This window comes from Sebastes fasciatus, chromosome 4, assembly GCF_043250625.1.
Source record: "Sebastes fasciatus isolate fSebFas1 chromosome 4, fSebFas1.pri, whole genome shotgun sequence".
NCBI classification, from domain to species: Eukaryota; Metazoa; Chordata; class Actinopteri; order Perciformes; family Sebastidae; genus Sebastes; species Sebastes fasciatus.
In genome coordinates, this window is record NC_133798.1 from 6,871,632 (window position 1) to 6,892,618 (window position 20,987).

General features: G+C 42.1%; 2 protein-coding genes across 4 annotated transcripts in view; one reads left to right on the top strand and one right to left on the bottom strand.

The window, feature by feature from the left end:
- Window positions 1-12,516, bottom strand: klhl36 (kelch-like family member 36). 3 transcript variants are annotated; one of them, XM_074631712.1, is made up of 9 exons: window positions 12,369-12,516; window positions 6,735-6,818; window positions 5,279-5,473; window positions 4,884-5,006; window positions 3,590-3,811; window positions 3,098-3,409; window positions 1,917-2,144; window positions 1,498-1,655; window positions 1-1,312 (listed from the first exon to the last, which is right to left on the bottom strand). In XM_074631712.1, exons 2-9 carry the CDS (start codon window positions 6,792-6,794, stop codon window positions 739-741), a joined length of 1,872 nt encoding a protein of 623 aa, XP_074487813.1. In that variant the 5' UTR covers window positions 6,795-6,818; window positions 12,369-12,516; the 3' UTR covers window positions 1-738. The 3 variants fall into 3 exon arrangements, with proteins under 3 accessions (XP_074487813.1, XP_074487814.1, XP_074487812.1); XM_074631713.1 differs by lacking the exon at window positions 12,369-12,516 and adding an exon at window positions 8,230-8,513 and having other exon boundaries at window positions 3,104-3,409; XM_074631711.1 differs by lacking the exon at window positions 12,369-12,516 and adding an exon at window positions 8,230-8,513.
- Window positions 12,438-20,987, top strand: part of cotl1 (coactosin-like F-actin binding protein 1) — a 17,392-nt gene continuing 8,842 nt past the window's right edge. The window contains exons 1-2 of the mRNA XM_074631717.1: window positions 12,438-12,874; window positions 13,765-13,847. Coding sequence (XP_074487818.1) covers window positions 12,798-12,874; window positions 13,765-13,847 — 160 coding nt within the window. The 5' untranslated portion in view covers window positions 12,438-12,797. The remainder of the gene's footprint in view (window positions 12,875-13,764; window positions 13,848-20,987) is intronic.

The window sequence follows — 20,987 nt, forward strand, 5'->3', positions numbered from 1 at the left end:
TTAAAACTCAGGTGTAAACCTTTTTAATGCAACAACAAATTGGTCAAACTTTAAACAGGAATTAAAATGTCAGTATATGATATATATAGTATATAAACATAAAATTTAATTGAATAGATCGGCCCAATTGTCACCGATACGCGATCCGGTACCGGTGCATCCCTACTTTGGTGTCTAACAGAGTACAGGCGAGGCTTTTCAGTCTGCGGATCACTTTAAATCTGTCCATAAATTTATAAAATAACACATAAACAATCATTTAAATCCATCTGTACTCCAGAGGCAGCGGTTACAATGTCTCTTTTAGACGATGTCAATTGCACCACTCTTAGTCCTGCAAAGCAGACTGACTTTGGATCTGAATGAGGAATTATGAGGGACTTAACAGATTTTTTTTGGGTAATGTGATCCTGCGTGGTCAGGTAGTGTGTCTGTTCAGTGTTAAATCTCCGGCATACAGTATGTTACTCAACTACAGGTCTTGTAGGAGATGTTCCACAAATGAAAGCAGAGTGAATTCTTTTTTCCCCAATCCCCTCACAAATCAGTGTCAGTTACCATTATCTCTCTCTTTGTGATGCTGCAGTGCCCTCGAGCTTGTGAGAAAATGTTTCTGATACCCGCGTAAGGGACATAGCAAAATATGTATCTTCTATTAAAGATTTTGTATCAGAAATATGCATCAGGCTCTATCTCAGCCAAAAGTCAGGCCTTAGAGAAAGTCCTTCATCACTGTTGTTACGACAGGTGTAATCTTCCTTTTATCCCTTGTCCCATCTTCTTCTTCTCCGGAGAGGGTGATGATGCTGAGGGCTTCACAGTGCACACACACGCCGAGGCCCCTGCGATGCATTTCGGCAGGTCGGGTCCTCTGGACCACGAGTCCTTGTCAGGGTCGTACACCTGAGTGGCTCTGGAGAACGCCATGCTCTCCCAGCTGTAGCCGCCGAGCACGTAGATCCTCCCTGCCCAGACTGCGAGCCCAGCCTCGCTGGCTGGCAGCAGCAGCTTTGCCACCCGGGTCCATTGGCCGCTGCGCGGGTCGTAAGATTCCACCTGCAGGATGTCGAAGCGCTCTGTGGTGTCTTCGTGGTCGTCGCTGCCCCCGATGGCGTAGATGAGGTGGTTGAGGGAGGCCATGCAATGCCAGCCGCGGGCCTGAGACATGGCCTGGCGTTCCACCCACACTTCACTGTCCCGTGATGGATCATAACTCAGGACATCCCGGCGGTATGGGCCGATCTGATAGTTGTGACCACCTGAGATGTAGACTACACCACGGTGGACCGTCCCAGCATGGCCATAAGTAAACCTAGAAAAGACAGTATTCATTAACATGTTTTCCACAAAAAGATGAATATCACACACACAGTGTTTTGATCTTTTGGTAGTGCTATTTGAAAAGTCAACCAGCCACCAAAGCCATACATGAGGATATATCCTCAGGGGACCATAAATGACAAATTTCATGAAGACCCAGTAGTAATGTGTTCCTACCTGGGCAGTCCTGCAACGTAGGACCAGCAGTCCTCAGCAGGACAGTAAACCTCCACAGAGGACAGCGCTCCGGTGTCATTCCTCCCACCCACGGCGATCAGGCAATCTCCCACCGTCCCCAGGTAAAAATCCACTCGCCGCTCGTTCATTGGAGCACCCTGGAAAAGCATCACACTGTCACTGTGTCTGGGCTACTTAGCTGCTAAAAGACAAGCACACAGGAAGCGAGAAATAAAAGAATAAATAATGGCAGCTGGGGGGTGGGGGATCTTCTCAGATTACTAATTCGCTGAATGCTCTTGACACTTTTTTTGTGCTTGAGTTGAGATGAATATCCAAATCGGCATGTTCTGCACACTTCATTTGTAAACTGAAAAGTATTTGACAAGGAGAATGGAACTGGCTCTTTGGTACAGTACCCTGGTCCACTGGTTGTGGCGGGGGTCGTATCTGTACAGCAGGTTACAGGCGGCGTCTCCACCGTTGTCCCTGGACGAGCTGCCGCCGGCAGCGAAGATGAAGCCCCCCAGCACTGCCAGGCAGTGGTGGCTCCGCTGGGCCGGCAGCTCAGTTTCCACCGCCCAGCTTCCCGTTTCACCGTCCAGCCGGCAAACATTGGCGCTCAGCTCCTCTCCACGCTCTGACACCTTGAGTAGTAAAGGGAGATTGTTACAGGAACCAATGTCAGGCATAGTTTTTAAAATGCAAAGATGTGTGGCTGTGCAAAGCCTGCCAGTCGCTGTTTTTCTATGGTTACGAAATATTACCAGGTCAAAACTTAGAGCTTAAAATTCCATAATAACCTTTCAGCATATTGTAATTCAAGTGTTCTGAGAGAAAACTAGACTTCTGCTCCTCCTCATGGCTCTGTTTTCAGGCTTTAAATTTTTTAAAGCACCCCTCGTAGTTTCAGGTAGATCAGCTGTTCGAGCAGCGGAACATATCGTCATTCAAACCCGACAGAAACAAAATAAAACTCTACGAAACCGTCTTGGTTTATCTTTCCACCGGCCTCTTCCACTGTTCCAACAATATGGTTGAAATAAACTCTTAATCCACAGCGTTAGATGGGAAAATGTGCCGACCCTACACGCTGTTTTCCCACCACCGTGTCTCTCTCTCCCTACGGAGCAGCTGCTGCAGAAGGTGGGTGGACGGTGTTGGGGGGTTTTGGGGAATATGCGGCGATTTTCAAAAAATAATGAACTAGTTCCCAGTGATTATCGAATAGTATTTTTGCTTGGAATGCACATCCCTACTTTGTTTCATGTACGTATCATAACAACAGCTTGAATATCCGCCGTCCTCGGTCTTCCAGTTTCCCGTTTTTGAATGACGAATAAAGACTATCGTGACCTGTTGGTACGGAGAGTTATTACGTACGTGGCAGTTGGCCGTTGGCTGTAGTCTTTGCGGTGTGTTCGAGTGCAACTTTTTGGCCAAGACAAAAGCAACGTGAGCCAACTCAACGGTCGGCCTTCGTCGCTGCTAGTTCTTTGATGTCAGGTTGGTGTGTCTGGGCCTTACATGGCTCCATCTGATTTTGATATCTCTCAAAATTGAATCATCATCATCAAATTGATCTGTCACCTTCACCCACATGTACCTCTCCTCCAATCAGCAGCAGCCGCTCTGAACCTCCCCTCAGCGTGGTGCGTCTTGTTTGCAGGAGCGGCTGGGCACTGGGCCTGGCGTGGTACCCCAGAGCTTCCTCCACCAGGGCCTCGCAGCCGGCCTCCTCCGTAAGCAGGGCCCGCACCGCCGGCAGCACTTGGTCCACTAGGTCCCCCGCTGGCATCAGAGGGAAGCGGATGTGGGAGAGGAGCTGTCTGGCGTGGGCGGTCCGCTCAGGAGTCTCGCTGAGCCACTGCAGGGCGGCCTGGAGAAGTGCCTGCTCACTGTCATGCTGAACCTGATGATGGAGAGAGGAGCTCGGGTATTAATGATGGTGGCTTCTTATAATCTTACCCCACGTCTAAGCCTTATTCCCCCAAACATGATGCGGATCCCATGTTGTGTCGTGATGTGTGATTGTTTCCAAGGTCAGGACTTAACTTTCAATGTCAACATATAAACAACGAAGAGTATTTACCTGGCCACTGGAGAGGTAGGATGTGAGCTTGTGTAAAGGAGTGTTGTGAAGGAAATCGAGGGTGAAGGAGAGCGTAGCGAAGCGTGTGAGGATGAATTGGTCAATGAAGGTGTCGAGTCGCTCCAGACTGTAGAGCAGAGCCAGCTCCTGCAGGTACAGGTAGTTGTCCTCACTCACCTCCCTCTCCAGGTACTGGCAGCAGAAATCCACCACTCGCCACACCTGAACAACACCAGCTTTTTGCATTTGACTGGTCTTTTCAATTTTTTTTTATTTATTAACAATTTAATAGTATATTGCAACCGTATGGCAAGCCGTTTTAACATTTAATAGCTAGACAGGATATTCATTAGAGATATCTGCAACGTCATTTTGCCTCGTCAGACTCTAATTCAAAATATCCCTGATTACATTTTGACTGGTACATTCAGCTCGGAGGACTAAAGGCTCGTTGTGATTAAAATGAGCTTGTAGCTGGTTGTCTACCTCACTACGGTTAGTAAGAGCCCTCGTTGGTGTTTTAACTATGTTTCTCTTATGAGTTATTGATCCGGGAAGTTTGAATCTGTAAATATCTTTCACACTTTACCGAACTATCCAAGTTAGCAAAAGCTTCTGCTGACACTGTTCAGATGCTTTGTTGGGCCGATATCCAATGGGAAGCCTTGATGAGCAACGTCATGACAACAACTCTGACTAGTCATAATGAGGTTTGACATATCTCTAACTGTTATTTAGGATAGTCAGAACTGAGCTACAGATATCTCTAACTGTCGTTTTGACTAGTCACAATAACCGTATAGATATCTGGAATAAGTATTCTGACTAGTCACAATGTAATTGTGGATATCTGTAATGTTGATTCCGTATAGTCAAGCTTAGCTATTAAATGTTAAAACGGCTTGCCATAGTAACCTCTATCATTAAGCATTTATAACCACTATATAAACAATGAATCAGTGCTTACTCTAAACAGCTATAAACCTCCTCTTAATTTGCACAAATTTATGACATTCTTTATAATACACAGTAAAATAAATATCTTACAGTTGATATTCATGTCACTATTTTAAACCCTAACCAACAAAGGATTTGCACATGTGCATAAATAAGGTATTACAACACTGCGAAACATCTAAGGTAACTGGTTCAACTTTGTTGGAAGGCGATGCATTCTCACCACTGAGTTTTGGCCTATAGCTGTCCTTCTGTCTTTCACATACAGTGTAATACGATATGATCACTCTAATACATTTAACATAATGTGTTGAACAGAATGATCTCAGTTTCTTACCTGCAGAAGGTGGGCAGCTTCCAGCACATAGTCAATGTTTCCTCCATCTAACGGCAGCTCCCCGCTGTACAGGAAGTCCACTACAGCGTTCAGACCGATGTAGGACATCCCAACCAGCTCCACCTGCAAACAGGAAGAGGACAATGGAGGTTAATCAGGAGTCGGACATATGATATGACACATTTATCAAAGCATGAGTTTTCCTGGTGACTTTACTATTAATAATCTACATGTAAATTGAGGCAGAGAAAGCGAGAGGAATGCCTTAATTAATAAAGAAACACAGAATGAGGAAGGGAGACAAAGAAACAAGGGCTCCCATTGTTCCAATGATTTACAATTCCCTGATTTTCCCAGTGTAGAAACATTTCTCTGCATCATCCTGCAGTATGTACCTCCTCCTGGCGTTCCTCCCTCATGCCCAAGGTGAACATCGCGTGGAAGTATGGGCTGGAGACGGCCAGCAGGGCTCTGTGAGCAGGGACCCGCTGGTTGTCAGCCACCAGCACCACATCACAGAACTGGCTGTGCTGCCGCTGCTCGTTGAGGCCCTGTAACACCTCCACAGCTTGATCCACCCAGCGGAACACCTGCCAACACAACACGTTTGTTGAAGGTCTCGGGGTCTGCTTTTTCTGCACAAAATCATGTATGTGTCTGCTTAGATTTGAAGGTTCAGTTCAGCCTAATTCCGTTGAAACGAGTCAGTCAGTCTTTCCCCTTACCCCTGATCCCTCACATAACATACTACATAGCCACACCATAACCAGTCTGACTAATCGATAACAGAAATTTAGAGCCATCTAACCAAATAATACTTGTATTATTTTTGGCATATTTAATAATTGAACGCGATCGGACATTATATAAAACTCCACACTGCAGGACATTAAAGTATGGCATATTATTGATTATTCTGCATAAATACTTTGAAACGTTAACCGTTTATCATCGTGGAATAAGCCGTTTCTACCGGCATAGATATGATAGACGTCGGGGTATTTTCTTACTATAATCTATCTTTTAAGACTAAGATAGAGGATATACCCCGTTTATGCCAATCATATTTATGTCGGTACAAAACGGCATATGCCGCTGCAGGGAGTTAAATGCTGTGAATTAATAAATGTAGATTCCCCCCTTCCTGGCAGACAGGCTGTATAGCTGCCTCTGCAGACTCCAGCCAATATTGAAATTTACAGTAAAACTATCAGGTGGACACGTAAAAACACACATTGTCATTTCAGACAATCCAAAAATAGATTATTGTGAGAAAATACCCCGACGTCTTTCATATCTATGCCGGTACAAACGGCTTATGCCACAATCACAATGTTTCAAAGAATGTATGCTGAATAACAATTAATATGCCATACGTATGCCTAATTAATGTTACGTGATGTGGAGTTTTATTAATGTGTGACTGCGTTTTATTATTAAACATGATAATAATAATACAAGTATTATTTGGTTAGTTGGCTCTAAATTTCTGTTATTGATTAGTCAGACTGGCTACAGTGGCTAGGTGGCTAGCTCTAGCCTCGGGGTACATCGGTGAGTATCAAATTACTTTATATATATTAATATTTACAGCACTATGTTGTTAATAAAGACAGAAAACATATCAGGAGCCGGTGCTGGTACGACTGTCTGACAGTGGCCGACCACTTTCAAGCGGCACCTGCCGTTTGGAAACGGTATATGCCGGTGGAACAGGAGCGGCGTACCACTCCAGGGACCGACTTATGCCGCTGAACCACAGTGGCACACCATCAGCCACTTTTCGAGAGTCTGACTCTATGGCTAAAGTCTGTGATCACACCTCTTACTGACACAGACACACACACTGACCTTGGACGATTCACTGATCCGCTGGGGCCGACACACACGACTTGGTTTGCTGTTATCCATTATATTCCCTCAGGCAGGCATCATCTAAAGGACACACACACACACACACAGTATTACTCCCCTAACTAATTGTGCTCCATCCCTAGTACTAAATCATTTCCTCATGGTACGTGTCCATCGGGCGTTTTTTATCGCGAGGGTACGCACCGCTTCCCAACATTGGACGCTTGGTGGGCTGTCACTAGACTCAAGGCACTCGGCACCTGATTGGACGAAGGCTTTCCCTCCGTGGGCTGCTGCTCCCCGCTTTCAAACCGGAAACAACATGGCCGCTCGTTTGGAAACTTTCTTCTCTTATTTCACGAAAATAGTTCACCGAAATGTGTTTCTGAAAACATTTGAGGCGAGAAATAAGCCATGCAGTTGCTGAATCTGTCTTTATTTTGGGTCAACAACGTTTATTTTAAAATATTCTCGGGAGTTTCGAGAAGCGGCGAGTCGCATCGGACGCCCCTGATTTGCATAAAGTAGACTAGACCTCAACTTTATGCAAATGAGGAACGGCTGTCGTGACGGTCCGTCTCTCAAATCGCGCCGCCACGCTACCAGAATGCATTGCACGGCTGCTTACATAGACAATGAAACGGAAGCGTGGAAAGGACGGATCCTGTGGACACGTACCTTCACAGGAGTGAGAACCGGGGAAGCTATGTCTCCTAACTTAAAGCAGCAGTTGGTAGAAATGGAGCATATAAGATTAAAAAAAGTTATTTTTATAAAACGGGTTAGGGTCACTATATCCTGACAGTAGTGCATGAGACAGGTAATATGAAAAAAATCATGTTCCCCTGTGTCCTCCGGTGTCCTCCGGTGTCCTCCGGTGCTCCTAACGGCATCTGCAAGATTTCACAGACCGGAGGAAAACAACTAGTCAGAGCTGATCTGGAGTCTGCCGTCCAGCTGCCGTCTACGAGAGCCACGAGTCAATCACTCGCGAACTCCGATCAAACGGTCTAACTAGGCGGCGCTGATCAAAAACGAATCAATATTCTGTTACTGTAATGCCTATTTCTCTCCTCAAATGTTTTCAGAATCATCTTGTAGTGTACTGTTTAGCTGTCAAATGAGAAAGTTTGTGACCCGGCAGCCATGTTGAGATCTGGTGAGGAAATACCAAGCACCGCCCACCAGCCAATAGGAACGCTCTCTCTCTCTGCAATGACCTGTGATTGGTCAAAGTCTCCCATCACGGGCTAGATTTTTCTAAAGCCTGAAAACAGAGCCATGAGGAGGTGCAGAAGTCTAGTTATCTCTCAGAACACTTGAATCACAATATGCTGAAAGGTTATTATGGAATTTTTGCCCAATGATGCCAAAAATATACTGCGTCCATCTATCTAGGCTTGTGATTTGGTCCTCATGCTGTTAGCTAGAGTCACTTACAGTCAAACAGACAGTTACAAGCTCCCATTGTTGTGAACTGACTAGTACTTACACTTGGACTGATCGTTGAGCAGAAGACATCTGAGTACACTGTGATGAAGTCAGCAGCATCAGCAGCATCTCTTGTTAGCGCAGGTTAGCATAAGAAGGAGGAAACGATCAACATGCGACGCTTTTCAACGACGACACAAACTGAACCGCTTCCCGAGACAGTCTCTTGTAACAATGTCACTTTGCACAGAGACATATTCCTGAATACATCGCTTCTTACACCACGGAGAGAGCTGAACAATGTAGCACACCGTCAGCTAGTCTGAATAAACAAATGGACTTCCGGTGTAGGTTTTCAAAATAAACTCCATTGTCTAATTACCAAAAAAGAAACACAGCATTCAAACATTCAACAGAGTGACTAAAATAATCTTAATGCTGTGTTAATATTCATATAACTGTTTTTGTGTATTGTCCAAATATTTGGACTAATTGTATTTTGATGCTAAATTGATGCAACATTGTTTTTGAAACTTTCATGCCAATAAAGCCTCATCAAAAAACTGTTCATCTGTCAAATGTTTCAAAAGTCGCTTAAAGGGTCATTTAATTGCTGTTTTGTAATTGCTTTTCCCCATGTTGTCCACGTATCTGTTATGTTTTTTATTTTTTCCCACTCACAATGTTGTTTAGTTACGATTGCCCAGAACTCTTTATAGATATTTAAACAATATCCTCCTCACAAACACTAACCATACACTTCCACGCAACACACACACACACACACACACACACACACACACACACACACACACACAATTGAGTGATAATGAGTACAAATAATAATAACCCCCAACACCTGACTGTGTGATAGCTTCCTGTAGGCCTATAGGGTTTCTAGAGTTGTTGCAAGTTTTGCTGCAGTTACAACATGTCACAGGGATTTTTTAAAAGGGGGGGAAAACGGATAGCCTACTACTGACAGTAACCAATGGCTCTCAAAATGTGATTGTTTATAGGTTTTTCACTTAAAGATGTTATCATCCCATTATTTTCCCTTTTTATTTTGAAGCCAAAACCTTTCAACCAGATGTTATGACTCTTGGGAAATGCAGATTAATCACCCACGAGCCATCAGTTCAACGGAACTGGCTTTAAAAACACATCCAAGGCCTATTGAAGGAGGATAGGACACAGGTCCTGGGGTCTGAGGTATGACGCATGCGCAGTGTAACTGAAGCTGCGGTCGTGCGTTGCGATTGGCTCAATTTAGGCGAGTTTAGACCAGATTCTACTGCGCATGTGTTATACCTCCAAAGATATGATGCACGGACGAAGTGTGCCCAAATCTTTTTCAATAGGCCTTGAAAACATCCAGGAAATATGCACCTAATGGACCAATCACAACCAGTTATATGTGAGGACATTCAAGACTTGCAATGTCACCGAACATTTAAAAGAAATGTAACTAGGTCATATGACGATGTAGGGGTGCATTTCTTTCAAGAAGGATGGAGTTTGTGATTGCAAAGAGATAATAACTACACACTTCACTAATAAAACATATTTAAGAGGACAAAAGACCGTAGTTTTCCATACTTCTTGCTTTGCAATATCCTGAACCATAGACAAACCATGTGCAATAACTGTGTGTAGTAATTTACAGAATACTCATGTCATGATGGAAGAGATGAAGTATAGGGCTCAGTCTCACAATTCAAAAATTGGAATACAACCCACCCACAAAAATGATTTCTAACTATCCTATAAATTCTGTAAAACTATATTGTCCCCAAAATTACCTCATAATAATGTAGGCTATGTAGAGCAGACATTTGGTATATTCCCCTACATGCCAAAACAAAAAATAGGAGTGGTTAAATTGTGGCTCTATAATCAGAGCTGTGTACGTGGAACAACTGGAACAGCAAACCGAGCTGCCTAACATCCCTCAACAGAAAAATTCAACTGATAGAACATAAAAAAATATAGGATCTGAATGGGAGCCAAATCTGAACTAAATCCAGAGTGAGTGACCATAAACTAGAGATCAAAAGAGGTCACATATACAGAAAAGGACCATATCACTTAAACATTGAAATGGAGATATATTTTCTCTGTATATGTCCAAATTATAAAACCACTGCAGATCAATATTATGAAAGTCTTAAAAAAAGGTTTTCCAGACTTTATGACCCTGCTGTTGGGGGGAGGAGATGAAAATACCAGCAGCTCACTTTGTTGCCTGCTGACGCAAAAAAATAAATGTCTTTAATGACATATAGGTCTATTATGAAACCTACAGAATATATAGTAGTACAATATAAAATAGGTTAACCTATCTGGAGTTTCTGACTTGACAGTAGGCCTATTTGTACAATCAGACTGTAGGCTACATTTTACATCAATAATATCCATCCATCAATGTATTATCTGTAACCGCTTATCCTATTCAGGGTCATTGATGCTAATAATGTAAGGATGCTGGTAATTCTCTATTTTTATCCAGCTGCCGTCTATGAGAGCCGGCTGTCGATCACTCGTGAACTCCGACCAAACGGTCAAACTAGGCAGCGCTGATCAAATATGAATCAATATTATGTTACTGTAATGCCTATTTCTCTCCTCAAATGTTTTCAGAAACATCTTGTAGTGTACTGTTTTTCTAAAGCCTGAAAACAGAGCCATAAGGAGGTGCAGAAGTCTAGTTATCTCTCAGAACACTTGAATCACAATATGCTGAAAGGTGATTATGGAATTTGTGCCCAATGATGCCAAAATATACTGCCTACTGAAGCTTTAATGCTCACTGTTGATAGTTCTTTTTTTATATAACCGTATAACCAGTTTGTACCATTAACACCTGAGTCATGGGCACTACTTTGCTATGAACAGTTGGGTGTAATGGGTTGGTGGACCAGCAGGTGGCGGAGGGATGCTGTAACAGACTATACCCAGAGTGATAGGGCTCAGACCTGGTAGATGGTGGTCGTTCCTCTCCATCGGGCCTCATCACTGTCAGTCATCAGAGAGCCGGTGGTGCTGATGGACTCAGTACTCCCAGAAGGGGGGAAATGACCTCTGACCTCTGTGCTGTTTGCCTGCTGTACTGACCCACAGCCTACATCATCACTGAACTTCATGCAGTTTACTGACACGTGCAACCACCGCCCTGCCCTGCTGACAGATATAGGCTGCTGTATCGTGTAGATGTATAAAGTTTGTATTGTATGTAAGTGTATAGTAGCCACTAGTCTTGTGCTGTAGGCCTACCTGCATTGTTAAGGATGTTGCAATGAACAGGATTTTGCGACAGGCCTATTTAATGTCCTACAGTTTTGTACTGTATAACCTAGTATATATGTGGGTGCTTGTATTTAAAAATAATTGTCCCTCAGGGACAAATCTTATAACTGAAATAAAACAATTGAAACACAATTGGTGGATTTTAATACCGCTGCACTGGACAATTACACAGATTTAGCCCATTTAAAACCGGAAGTGGATTGTTTTGTTTCAGAATAAAACAGTGTGAAATAGACTAATCCCCTATTCTGCATTTTATGGCGTACAAAAGCAAATCAGTTGTACTTCCAACAATACTTATACAATACAGTACTTCACAGGACGTCAACAGACATGAAATGCATTTTACAATTTAACTCTTCTGTTGTTGGTGGCAGTTATTGTTTATTAAGGATTACTTTAGACTCAAATATAGCAAATGTGGGGAAATTAGAAATACTAAATGTCTCATAAAGATACTAGGCTGTCAAATTACAGAGAAAACTCTTTTTTTTTAAATAAATTGAAAATTAGGCCTACTGGTGTCCTAACCAGGTTGGTGAGAGGTGACGATTCTAAGGCTTTACGCTATTTTTTTCACCGGGCCCGGTGTTTATATCATGTTTATTTTTGTTTATAGCTCATATTGTATACTGGTAGAATTTAAAAAAAAATGTATTCTTATTTTATTCTAACGTTTTTATCTATTATTTTGTTATTATACTGCTTACTTGCACCAACAAAACCAAAGCAAATTCATAGTGTATACCTCTTACACCTGGTTATAAACACCATTCTGATTCTGATTCTGATTCTGATAAAAAAAAAGAAGAAAAAAAAAAGATATATACTGTATATGTCTGGAATAAATATATCACAGCAGTGTTTTGTCTACTTTGTTTTGAAAGCCCGTACCGGAAACGCACTGTTGTATGTCGTGGTTTTCTTGACGACTGGCCCGCATCCTACCAGTGACCATTCACAGGCAGAAGGTGAAGCCGACGTCTGGAGGGACTTCTTCTTCTCTTCTCTTCTCTGCTCTGCTGGCAACCTGATCGACGAGCATCACCAACGCCCATAAAGTCTCTTAATACAGGAAATAAAGAAGCGAGCTGCCTGCGGAAGAAGAGACACGTCCTGTTCCGTTACATGAAGACCGGCTCATCGTTGCAGTGCAGTGGTCGTGATTTAGTAGTGATTGTATAACGATATCTCAGTGGATAGATGTATATCATCAGCTGTATAAGTTAGCTGCTGTATCACTGTGTAGCTCTCTCTCTCTCTCCATCTGGACGCAACGTTGACTACCACTGTTTCATTCCTGTCTCACGTTATATACGAAAAATGGCAACCCAGATCGATAAAGAGGCTTGCAGGGAGGCTTACAACGATGTCAGAGAAGATAGCAAAGACGTTAACTGGTGAGTATGCGGATACTTATCCATACTACCTTAGAGAATGGGACTATTATGTCTATATCCTATGTTAGTACATGTTTCCTACATATAACCGTGTACATCATAATGAATAATGAAGATTTACTAGTCGTGTTTTAATTCGGCAACTATATAATACATCAATAAATCCTGTTTTTTTCTCATCTCAGTTAAAATAATTTAATTCACAGCCCGTTACCGCCCACTGTGTCTTCACGGTGGCGAAGGCTGCTAAAATAAGAGGCGGACCTCTCATAAAACTTTACATTTTATTTAAATAAGCTCAGTTTGGCTCACTGGATGCACGCCGAATGGATGATAGATTAATAAAGACATAGAAAATGTAATAAAATGTATTATATGCCGCATGATGGTTTGCATTTAACCAAGGCGAGGTTAAATTGCGTGATATTTTAATGTAGTTCAACCTGCTCACTCTGAATACGCGCTATAATGGCACATTGAGGGGTTTGGTTGGAGACATCCTGATCCCAATGCTTAGGCTTATAACAATATTGGGCTAAAATAGCCTCCATGCAGCATCCAGTGTCCTGTCCTATAGCGGATCCCATCTAGCTGATCTGTATTCTGGCTATTTAGCGGTCACACACTGCACAGTTATCAGGCCCAGCGGGGTAGAAGTAATTTCCTTTGTCCTGTATTCAGAGAGGATAACGTTATAGCTAGTAGTGACACTTGCACATGGCTGACACACACACACACAGCTCACCACCTTGCATGGGTGTTTTAGGCATTTTTTGCATTGCTTCAGGCTGCAAAATGGGCCTGATGTGCACCCAATGCTATTATGGTGAATCAACAGATTATGAGACTGGGTAATACAGTAAGTGATAATGTATTTTTGCATCTTCCAGGGCTGTGTTTAAATATGAGGATACTACGATCAAGCCTGGCGGACAAGGAACTGACTATGAGGACTTCAAGAGCATGTGCACAGGTAAAGAGCAGATTTTTTTATTTTAAATAATCCGCCCTATAGTTGTTAACCAAACGTTAACAAGTATCTCCCTTGCTGCTGACTAGTCATTTTGTGTTGTCTCTGGACGGGTTAAACAGCCTACTGTATATATGCCACGCAGCTTGACTTGGCAGGACACTAATCTTTTAAGACTCTGTGCTCTGTCACCCATTGGCCTTGAGCCCTGTAGCCTACAATAACTACACTGTCAAAGCACTTACCAGTGTATGCATTGCATAATCTCTTCTACAATACCCGGTGCGTGTTTTTTTTACAAGGTGAAATATTTAAGGTCAACCTTTTTGTATGGCAGTGCAGAATTGTTTCCCGAATTACTATGGGAGGATGCAGAAGCCTACTTTAAACTTTAGGCCTTGTTCTCCAAATAGTTGGCATTCATACAAGTTTGTCACTTACTTTGAATAAAAAAAAAATGCACCTAGTACATGTTGCTGAATAACATGTTTTCCCTCTTGTCTGATTGTGTGTCTGCTGTATATTCACTGCACAGCACAGTGATTGATTAGTAGTATGTCTGTCTGCATGGAGCCCATTCTTTGTTCATCACAAAAAGAGAAAGATAGCAAAAAAAAGTCGAGGAGGGACTTTCAGATAATGATGTCCAGTGAGCAAAAATAACTATGGGTGCTGGCTGGATGTAGAGAAAAAATCTCAGTCTCTGTGTAAGGTCCCTTTCTTGTGTGTTATAGAGTAAAGCATCTGCTCCGATGTTGGGTGTGGCTCTTTCTGATGCTTGCTCTTGTTGTTTTTAAAGCTTGCTGCCTCAGGGCTGTTCTCCTCTTTTTCTTCCTGATATTTCAGAGCTCACATTCCTATGTTGAAATAAGTCATTTATCACCATGCTTTACAACACTTCAGCTGGTGCATTTTACTGTCAGTTCCTGTTCAGAGATGACACACGTATGGGCTTGTTTTTCTTATTTAGCAGTGAAGTTGTAACTCTCCAGAGAGAAAAAAAAAACCTCTGAGTGTAAGAGGAGCTGATGCAGACGGCTCGTCTGAGTGAGACTCAAAGAGGAAGACTCCTTTTGAATATTGATCTTTAAGTTATCCAGCTGCAGGAAGTAGAAGTGGATGGATTGTGGTGTGCACAACCTGGATCAATGCAAGATAATATATATTGCATTAGGGGTGGGGAATAAAATCGATTCGCCTATGTATCGCAATTTTTTTTTTACGATTTTGATATCTATTTTTTAATGCCAGAATCGATATATTTGTTTCATTTGAGTCTATGCGGAGGTAGAAGGAAGTTACCGCTTTTATTGTTGTAGTCTGAGTAACATGACGTCATATCTGTTCTGTATCCTTCAACCAAAACGAAACGAAAAAGTAGAAAACGTTGAAGGGTCTGCATGAATACGACCTGCACCCTCACATGTTAAATCCAGCGTGGTAAACACTACACATCCAGTAAAGTATGGAAACACTTTGGGTTTCACACATTGCAGGAAAAGCAGAGCTAGACATCACGGTTGAATGCAAATTTTAAAATACCATTACAAAAAATAACAGCAGTAAATCAGTCTGCATTTATCTATAAATTCATATGAGTGATTCTTACAGTATCTGTTGTCCACAGCTGATTTGTGTTGTATGAAAACCTCCTTCAGTTCCTTAAATCCCTGCAGCCATCTGAAGGCAGGAGGACAGACATGTTGCTGAATCTGGAGCCTCTGATTTGAGATGACAAAATACTTGAAGCAAATGTGCCATTACAGCCAGTGGACGGCCACTGTGTTCACCTTGATTATAACCAACTTGTAACAACCCATGAAGTACTTGTTGAGATATTTCGCTGGATAAGTGTAAAGTCTGACCTGCTAGTGGCACTAGATGAAAATTCAAAGGATTAATTAGGTCAGGAATTTCACAGCAATCCAGGTGAAAGGTTGTCAAAATCCAAAATGGCAACCTGATGGTGGCACTAGAGTTTCTTCTAGTCTGTAGGATTCATCCTCCGGGGACTATGAATGTCTGTATGAAATTCAATCATGGCAATCCATCCAATATTTGTCGAGCAATTTCAATCTTGACAAAAGTGGTGGATGGAACGACCAACATTTCCTTCCCTAGAGCCATGCCTCTAACATGGCTAAAAACACTAGAAATCTATTTTGAAGATTTGAGGAAAATCGGAGAAACACCTTCCCGTCAGGGGACATTCAGGACTGATCATTTGGTGACTTACAATGAATCATTTATTTTGTCAGCAGAAACCATGTTTTAAAAGTCATGGTGGCAAATCAAATTAGATATAAGGATTTAGGACTTGGTTGAACAATGCCCTATAAAAGCAGTATAGGGCTCGAACGATACACGCATCTCCCGATTCGATACCATCACGATACTTGGGTGCCGATTCGATATGTATTGGGATTTTTAAATATTGTGATTCTACAAGTATTGTGATTGTAAATCATACACTTCTAGGGACTTTTACTTTGGAAAATATCTAAATTAATACAGTAAGAGTGTTTGATTTTCAGCATGTATGGCTGAGCGAGGGCTCAGAGAGGGTACACAGGAAGATAACCTTTGGTGTGCTAAACTGAAGTCAATTTTTGCAGAGCAACGTCTCTCCCAACAAGTCTCTTTTTGCTGTCTCATCATTGCTGTAGTTTCAGTGCAGTTTTCTCTGCAGCGGGGAGGGAGGGGCTGCATGCAGTGTCAGCATGACTTTAAAGGGAAGACAAACCAGGAAACCAGAGGGAGGAAGTGTGGGTGTGTGGGCAAGCTCCAGGTTGGGGTGACGGTATGTGTTTATACTGGTTCCTCACTGGTATCTCAAACGGGTGACAATGACAGATAAGAAAGACAAAGGGAGGTAATTCAGGTGACTTAGTTGAATCAGGTGTGTGTGTGTGTGTGTGTGTGTGTGTGTGTGTGTGTGTGTGTGTGTGTGTGTGTGTGTGTGTCGGCCGGCCCAGGCAAGGTGTTGAAACTAGCAATGTCCTTAGTGGCTGCACTGATAAGACTTTTTTATTGTGGCTGGTCTGATCTGAGAACGGTGCTTCTGAGGCTCTGCCAAGTTAAGTCCTAATCAGCTGCTTCAACAGGTACATAAAGATAATACAGGTTCCACTGTCAAAACTCTTTAATGCCATTTAGTAAACTCAACTGACCTTTTTAACAGTAACTCGGCTTAAATGAACAGAATTTGATTTCAGAATTTATCATTCGAAATAGAATTATCTTAATTTAAATTCATAAGGTGATTGAGTGTCCTTCTGAGTGTTTAGTTTGTTATGTTGGTTATCGTGGCTATAGGGCTGCATTGGAGACTACAACTTTGTGACAGAAAGCCTGAGTTACAAACTGGGGATGTAGAGTTTGCAAGACGTGGGTATTTACCAGACAGGGAGGGTCAACGAAAGACACCATTGAGTTGCAGTTTTTCTGACGAAGTCGGAATATCTTGGCCTCTGCTGCTTCAATTTTGACCATTGTTTTTTTAATCTCTATTTTGTACGTACTTCAGCTGTATGGAAGTGCAATATTAAACTGATGTAGTGCCCCTCATTTAGTCAATAAATTGATCAGAAAATAGATGACAAGAGGACATCTTCAAATTGTTTGTTTTGTCCAACCAACTTTCTAAAATCCCAAAGTGTGAAAGTGAAAATGACATGAAACAGGTCACGTTTTAGAACTTGGAACCAATGAATGTTTAGCATTTTTGCTTGATAAATATCTTAAAGCAGCAGCGGGTAGAAACGGAGCAAATATGATTTAAAAAAGTAATGTTTTATAAAACGGTCACTATATCCTGACATGAGACAGGTAATCTGAAAAGAATCATGGTCCTCCGTTGTCCTCCGGTGCTCCTAATAACATCTGCAAGATTTCACAGACCGGAGGAAAACAACCAATCAGAGCTGTTCTGGAGTCTTCCGTCCAGCTGCCGGCTATCAATCACAAATCAAAAAATATTTTGCCTGCTGAAGCTTTAACCGATTAACCGAATATCAAAATGAACTCTATCAACTAGTCAATGAATTGCACACAGACACAAGCTGATCATGATGAAAACTTACATCCCTCCAGCAGTGAGCTGCACAAGGTGTGCTCATGTTGCACATACTGGCTGTTGTGTGATGCTGACTGTCCCAGTCAGTGGGGATGGGATGCTCTGATCACTGTTGCTGCTCCACTTTGAGTTTTAGGGTGATGTTTCATAATAATGCTGCCTGGTAGAATTTAAGAAGTGACACTGAACAATTCTGGCTGGGTTTCTGTCAGTCAGTGGTGCATTGCAGTAGTGTTAGTGCAGGAAAATGGACTTTTGGTCAACTGTGATTGGTCTTTATAGATCTTCAGTATGTCTTCAATGGATTTACATCCAGATTTTGTGTGTTGTTAATCCAGTAAGGATGTTAATTCCAGATGAAAACATAATGAGTGTCAGGGGTTTCTTTGCCAGTAGTTGTCTGTCGGCCAATGTGGCCGTCGTTGAGCATCTGTGGCCATAGGTTCCGCAGCATTGGCACTAGTCGGCACTTGTCGGCCTGTGTCAGTGGCTTTTTGACCGATTCAGCATGTTGAATCGGCACCGGAACCCTTCGGTGAGAGAAATCACTCTGATTGGCTGCTCAGCTTAAGTGACTTTGTGCACAAGAAGAGAAACGGAAGTGAGGAAAGCAAGCCAACGAGTAAAGTCAAGAGGGCACACACAGAGGCCTCTTCTCGTTTTTCATCTGATCATTCCAACACATGGGTATTTCACAACATGGCCATCTGGAATGAAGCTGAGTGGTGAGTGAGAGTGATGTGAAAATGGTCGGCAGACGCTGCTTTGTTTCATCTATGTATCTATGCATCTTGTATATCCGCAGTCCTCGGTCTTCCGGATTCCCTTTTTGAATGACGAATACTGACTACCGCTACCTGCTGGTATATAGGCAGGGTCTGAAACTGCTACTGCCACTGTGGCTGGTTACTGAACATTTCTACCGGCCACTCCAGGTTTTTGTCGGCCACTTCGGAAATCTATCTAGAACGCTTTAGTACTGTAAACACTGAGTCAGTGGTACCAGACAGTAGAAATATGCCATGGTGGCAGGTGACCTAAAATTTTACCTGCCACAGCCAACATTTACCCTGTTTTTGGCAGGCGGCAGGTGCTAATTTCATCCCCTGTATATAGGGGTGTAACGATACATCGATATGGATCAAATATCATCGATGCAAAGTGAAAACATCAATATATATCGTCATCTTCAAGATACTCCTTTATTTTGAAATTCCCATGGCAGGTCTGTTTCACCATTGAATGTTGTTGAATGTTTAGGAAGTGCACCTCTTTGCTAAACATTCAAACACCGCATAAACATGAGAAATGTGGCAATTATAGTACGGGTGTAAAAAAAAAAATTGATTTACCGACGTATCGCAATTTTTTTTTTTACGATTTTGAAATAGTTTCTTTAATGCCAGAATAGATATTTTTTGCACCATTTGAGTCTATGCGGAGGTAAAAGGAAGTTATCGCTTTTATTGTTGTAGTCTGAGTAACGTGACGTCATATCCGTTCCGTATCCTTCAACCAAAACAAACCAGCCGGCCACAGTGAGCCGGCACAAAAAAGTATAAAACGTTGGAGGGTCTGCGTGGATACGACCTGCCCCCTCACATGTTAAATCCAGCGTGGTAAACACTACACATCCAGTAATGTATGGAAACACTTTGGGTTTCACACATTGACAGAAAAAGCAGAACTAGACATCACGGCTAAAGCTGCATGCTAACTCTGGAACTCTGGCTAACACGGACAGGAAACGTTGTCGTATCGCGGTAACGTGCGGTCGAGCCGGCCGTCACTCTCATCTCCGTGGTCAAATGGGCCGACGCTACAACTGTAGAGCACCCATATACTGACATTTATGTTAAATGCATTCAAACGGCCTCGATGGAGCTGACCATGGATGTATAAAGAGAACGGAGCTGACGGGAGAGCTAGAGATGACCTTGGAGAAGTTAGAGGAAGTATACAGGTGTGACTACGTCCGGTTTTCAAAATAAGGTGTTAACAAAGGGAACTGTATATACAAAGTACATATATGGAAATAAGATTGATTGGATTATATTCACCAGAAGTATAAAACATTACATGTCCCTTATAAATTAAAAAGAAAATACCACTAATTTGTGAGAGACATGTCTTTATTCTGAAAATCAAACCTTCTTAATGTATTCATTTATATATTTTTCAAAGTAAAAGTCCCCAGAAGTGTATGATTCAACTTTTTCCCATGGACTAGTGTTAAAAAAGTTAACAAAAACCGCAATATCGAATTGCAATACTTAAAAGTCACAATACATATCGAATCGTCACCCAAGTATCGTGATGGTATTGAATCAGGAGATAGGTGAATCGTCCCAGCCCTAAAAAGTCTTGAGGGAAATAGGTGTGAATGGCATAATCACACTTGGACATCTGTGTGTGTGAAATAAACATTCTGTTTACTTCATGTATAAACTAAAGTGAAGTAACTTCAAGAGTAGCCTACATTTTTCCACACACTGTACTACACCTTCTCTACATCTTCTTTAACAAATCAAAAATCTAAAAAGTCCACTTCCCCTGACTTAGTTGAATCAGCTGACTATGTGTGTATGTCAAGGGTTGGAAAATATGAAAGTCATCATTTAGAAAATGATCACTGCAAAACCTTGTGAGCTCTGTTGGCGCCAAGTTTAACCACAAAAACATCACTTCCTCTATAGTTGTCTCCCCACTATGGTGCTTTTAATCGCTGATGAATAAATAAATATCCATAAAGGAACGGAAGGAAAGGAATATGTCGAAATAAAACTCTGGGTTCAGTGCCTCTTCTTCCTCATGCAGTTTTTAGCACATGTCTGGCATAGTGGAAATGTATAATTTTTACTAAGAATATCTGATGTGAAACTGGCTACCTCAGCAATTATTACACATGCCATTATTTGCCAGCTGGACAGAGAATGGTGTGTTTTCTGCCTGCCAATATGACGGCTGTTAGAACATGTGACAATCAAGTGCAGGAGCTAAATAGAGGGCTTATTAGATTTATTATAGAAGCAGAGCGGGGGTGTCTTGCACAACTTCACCTACTTCCA

What these genes read in the sequence shown, in the direction of transcription:
- klhl36 (XM_074631712.1), bottom strand. Translation starts at nt 6,794, where the DNA reads ATGGATAACAGCAAACCAAGTCGTGTGTGTCGGCCCCAGCGGATCAGT. An exon ending in GGGAGGAACGCCAGGAGGAG is followed by an intron (nt 5,007 to 5,278) that starts GTACATACTGCA and finishes TCCTGTTTGCAG; the next exon opens with GTGGAGCTGGTTGGGATGTC. An exon ending in TGATTGGAGGAGAGGTACAT is followed by an intron (nt 2,145 to 3,097) that starts GTGGGTGAAGGT and finishes TTACTACTCAAG; the next exon opens with GTGTCAGAGCGTGGAGAGGA.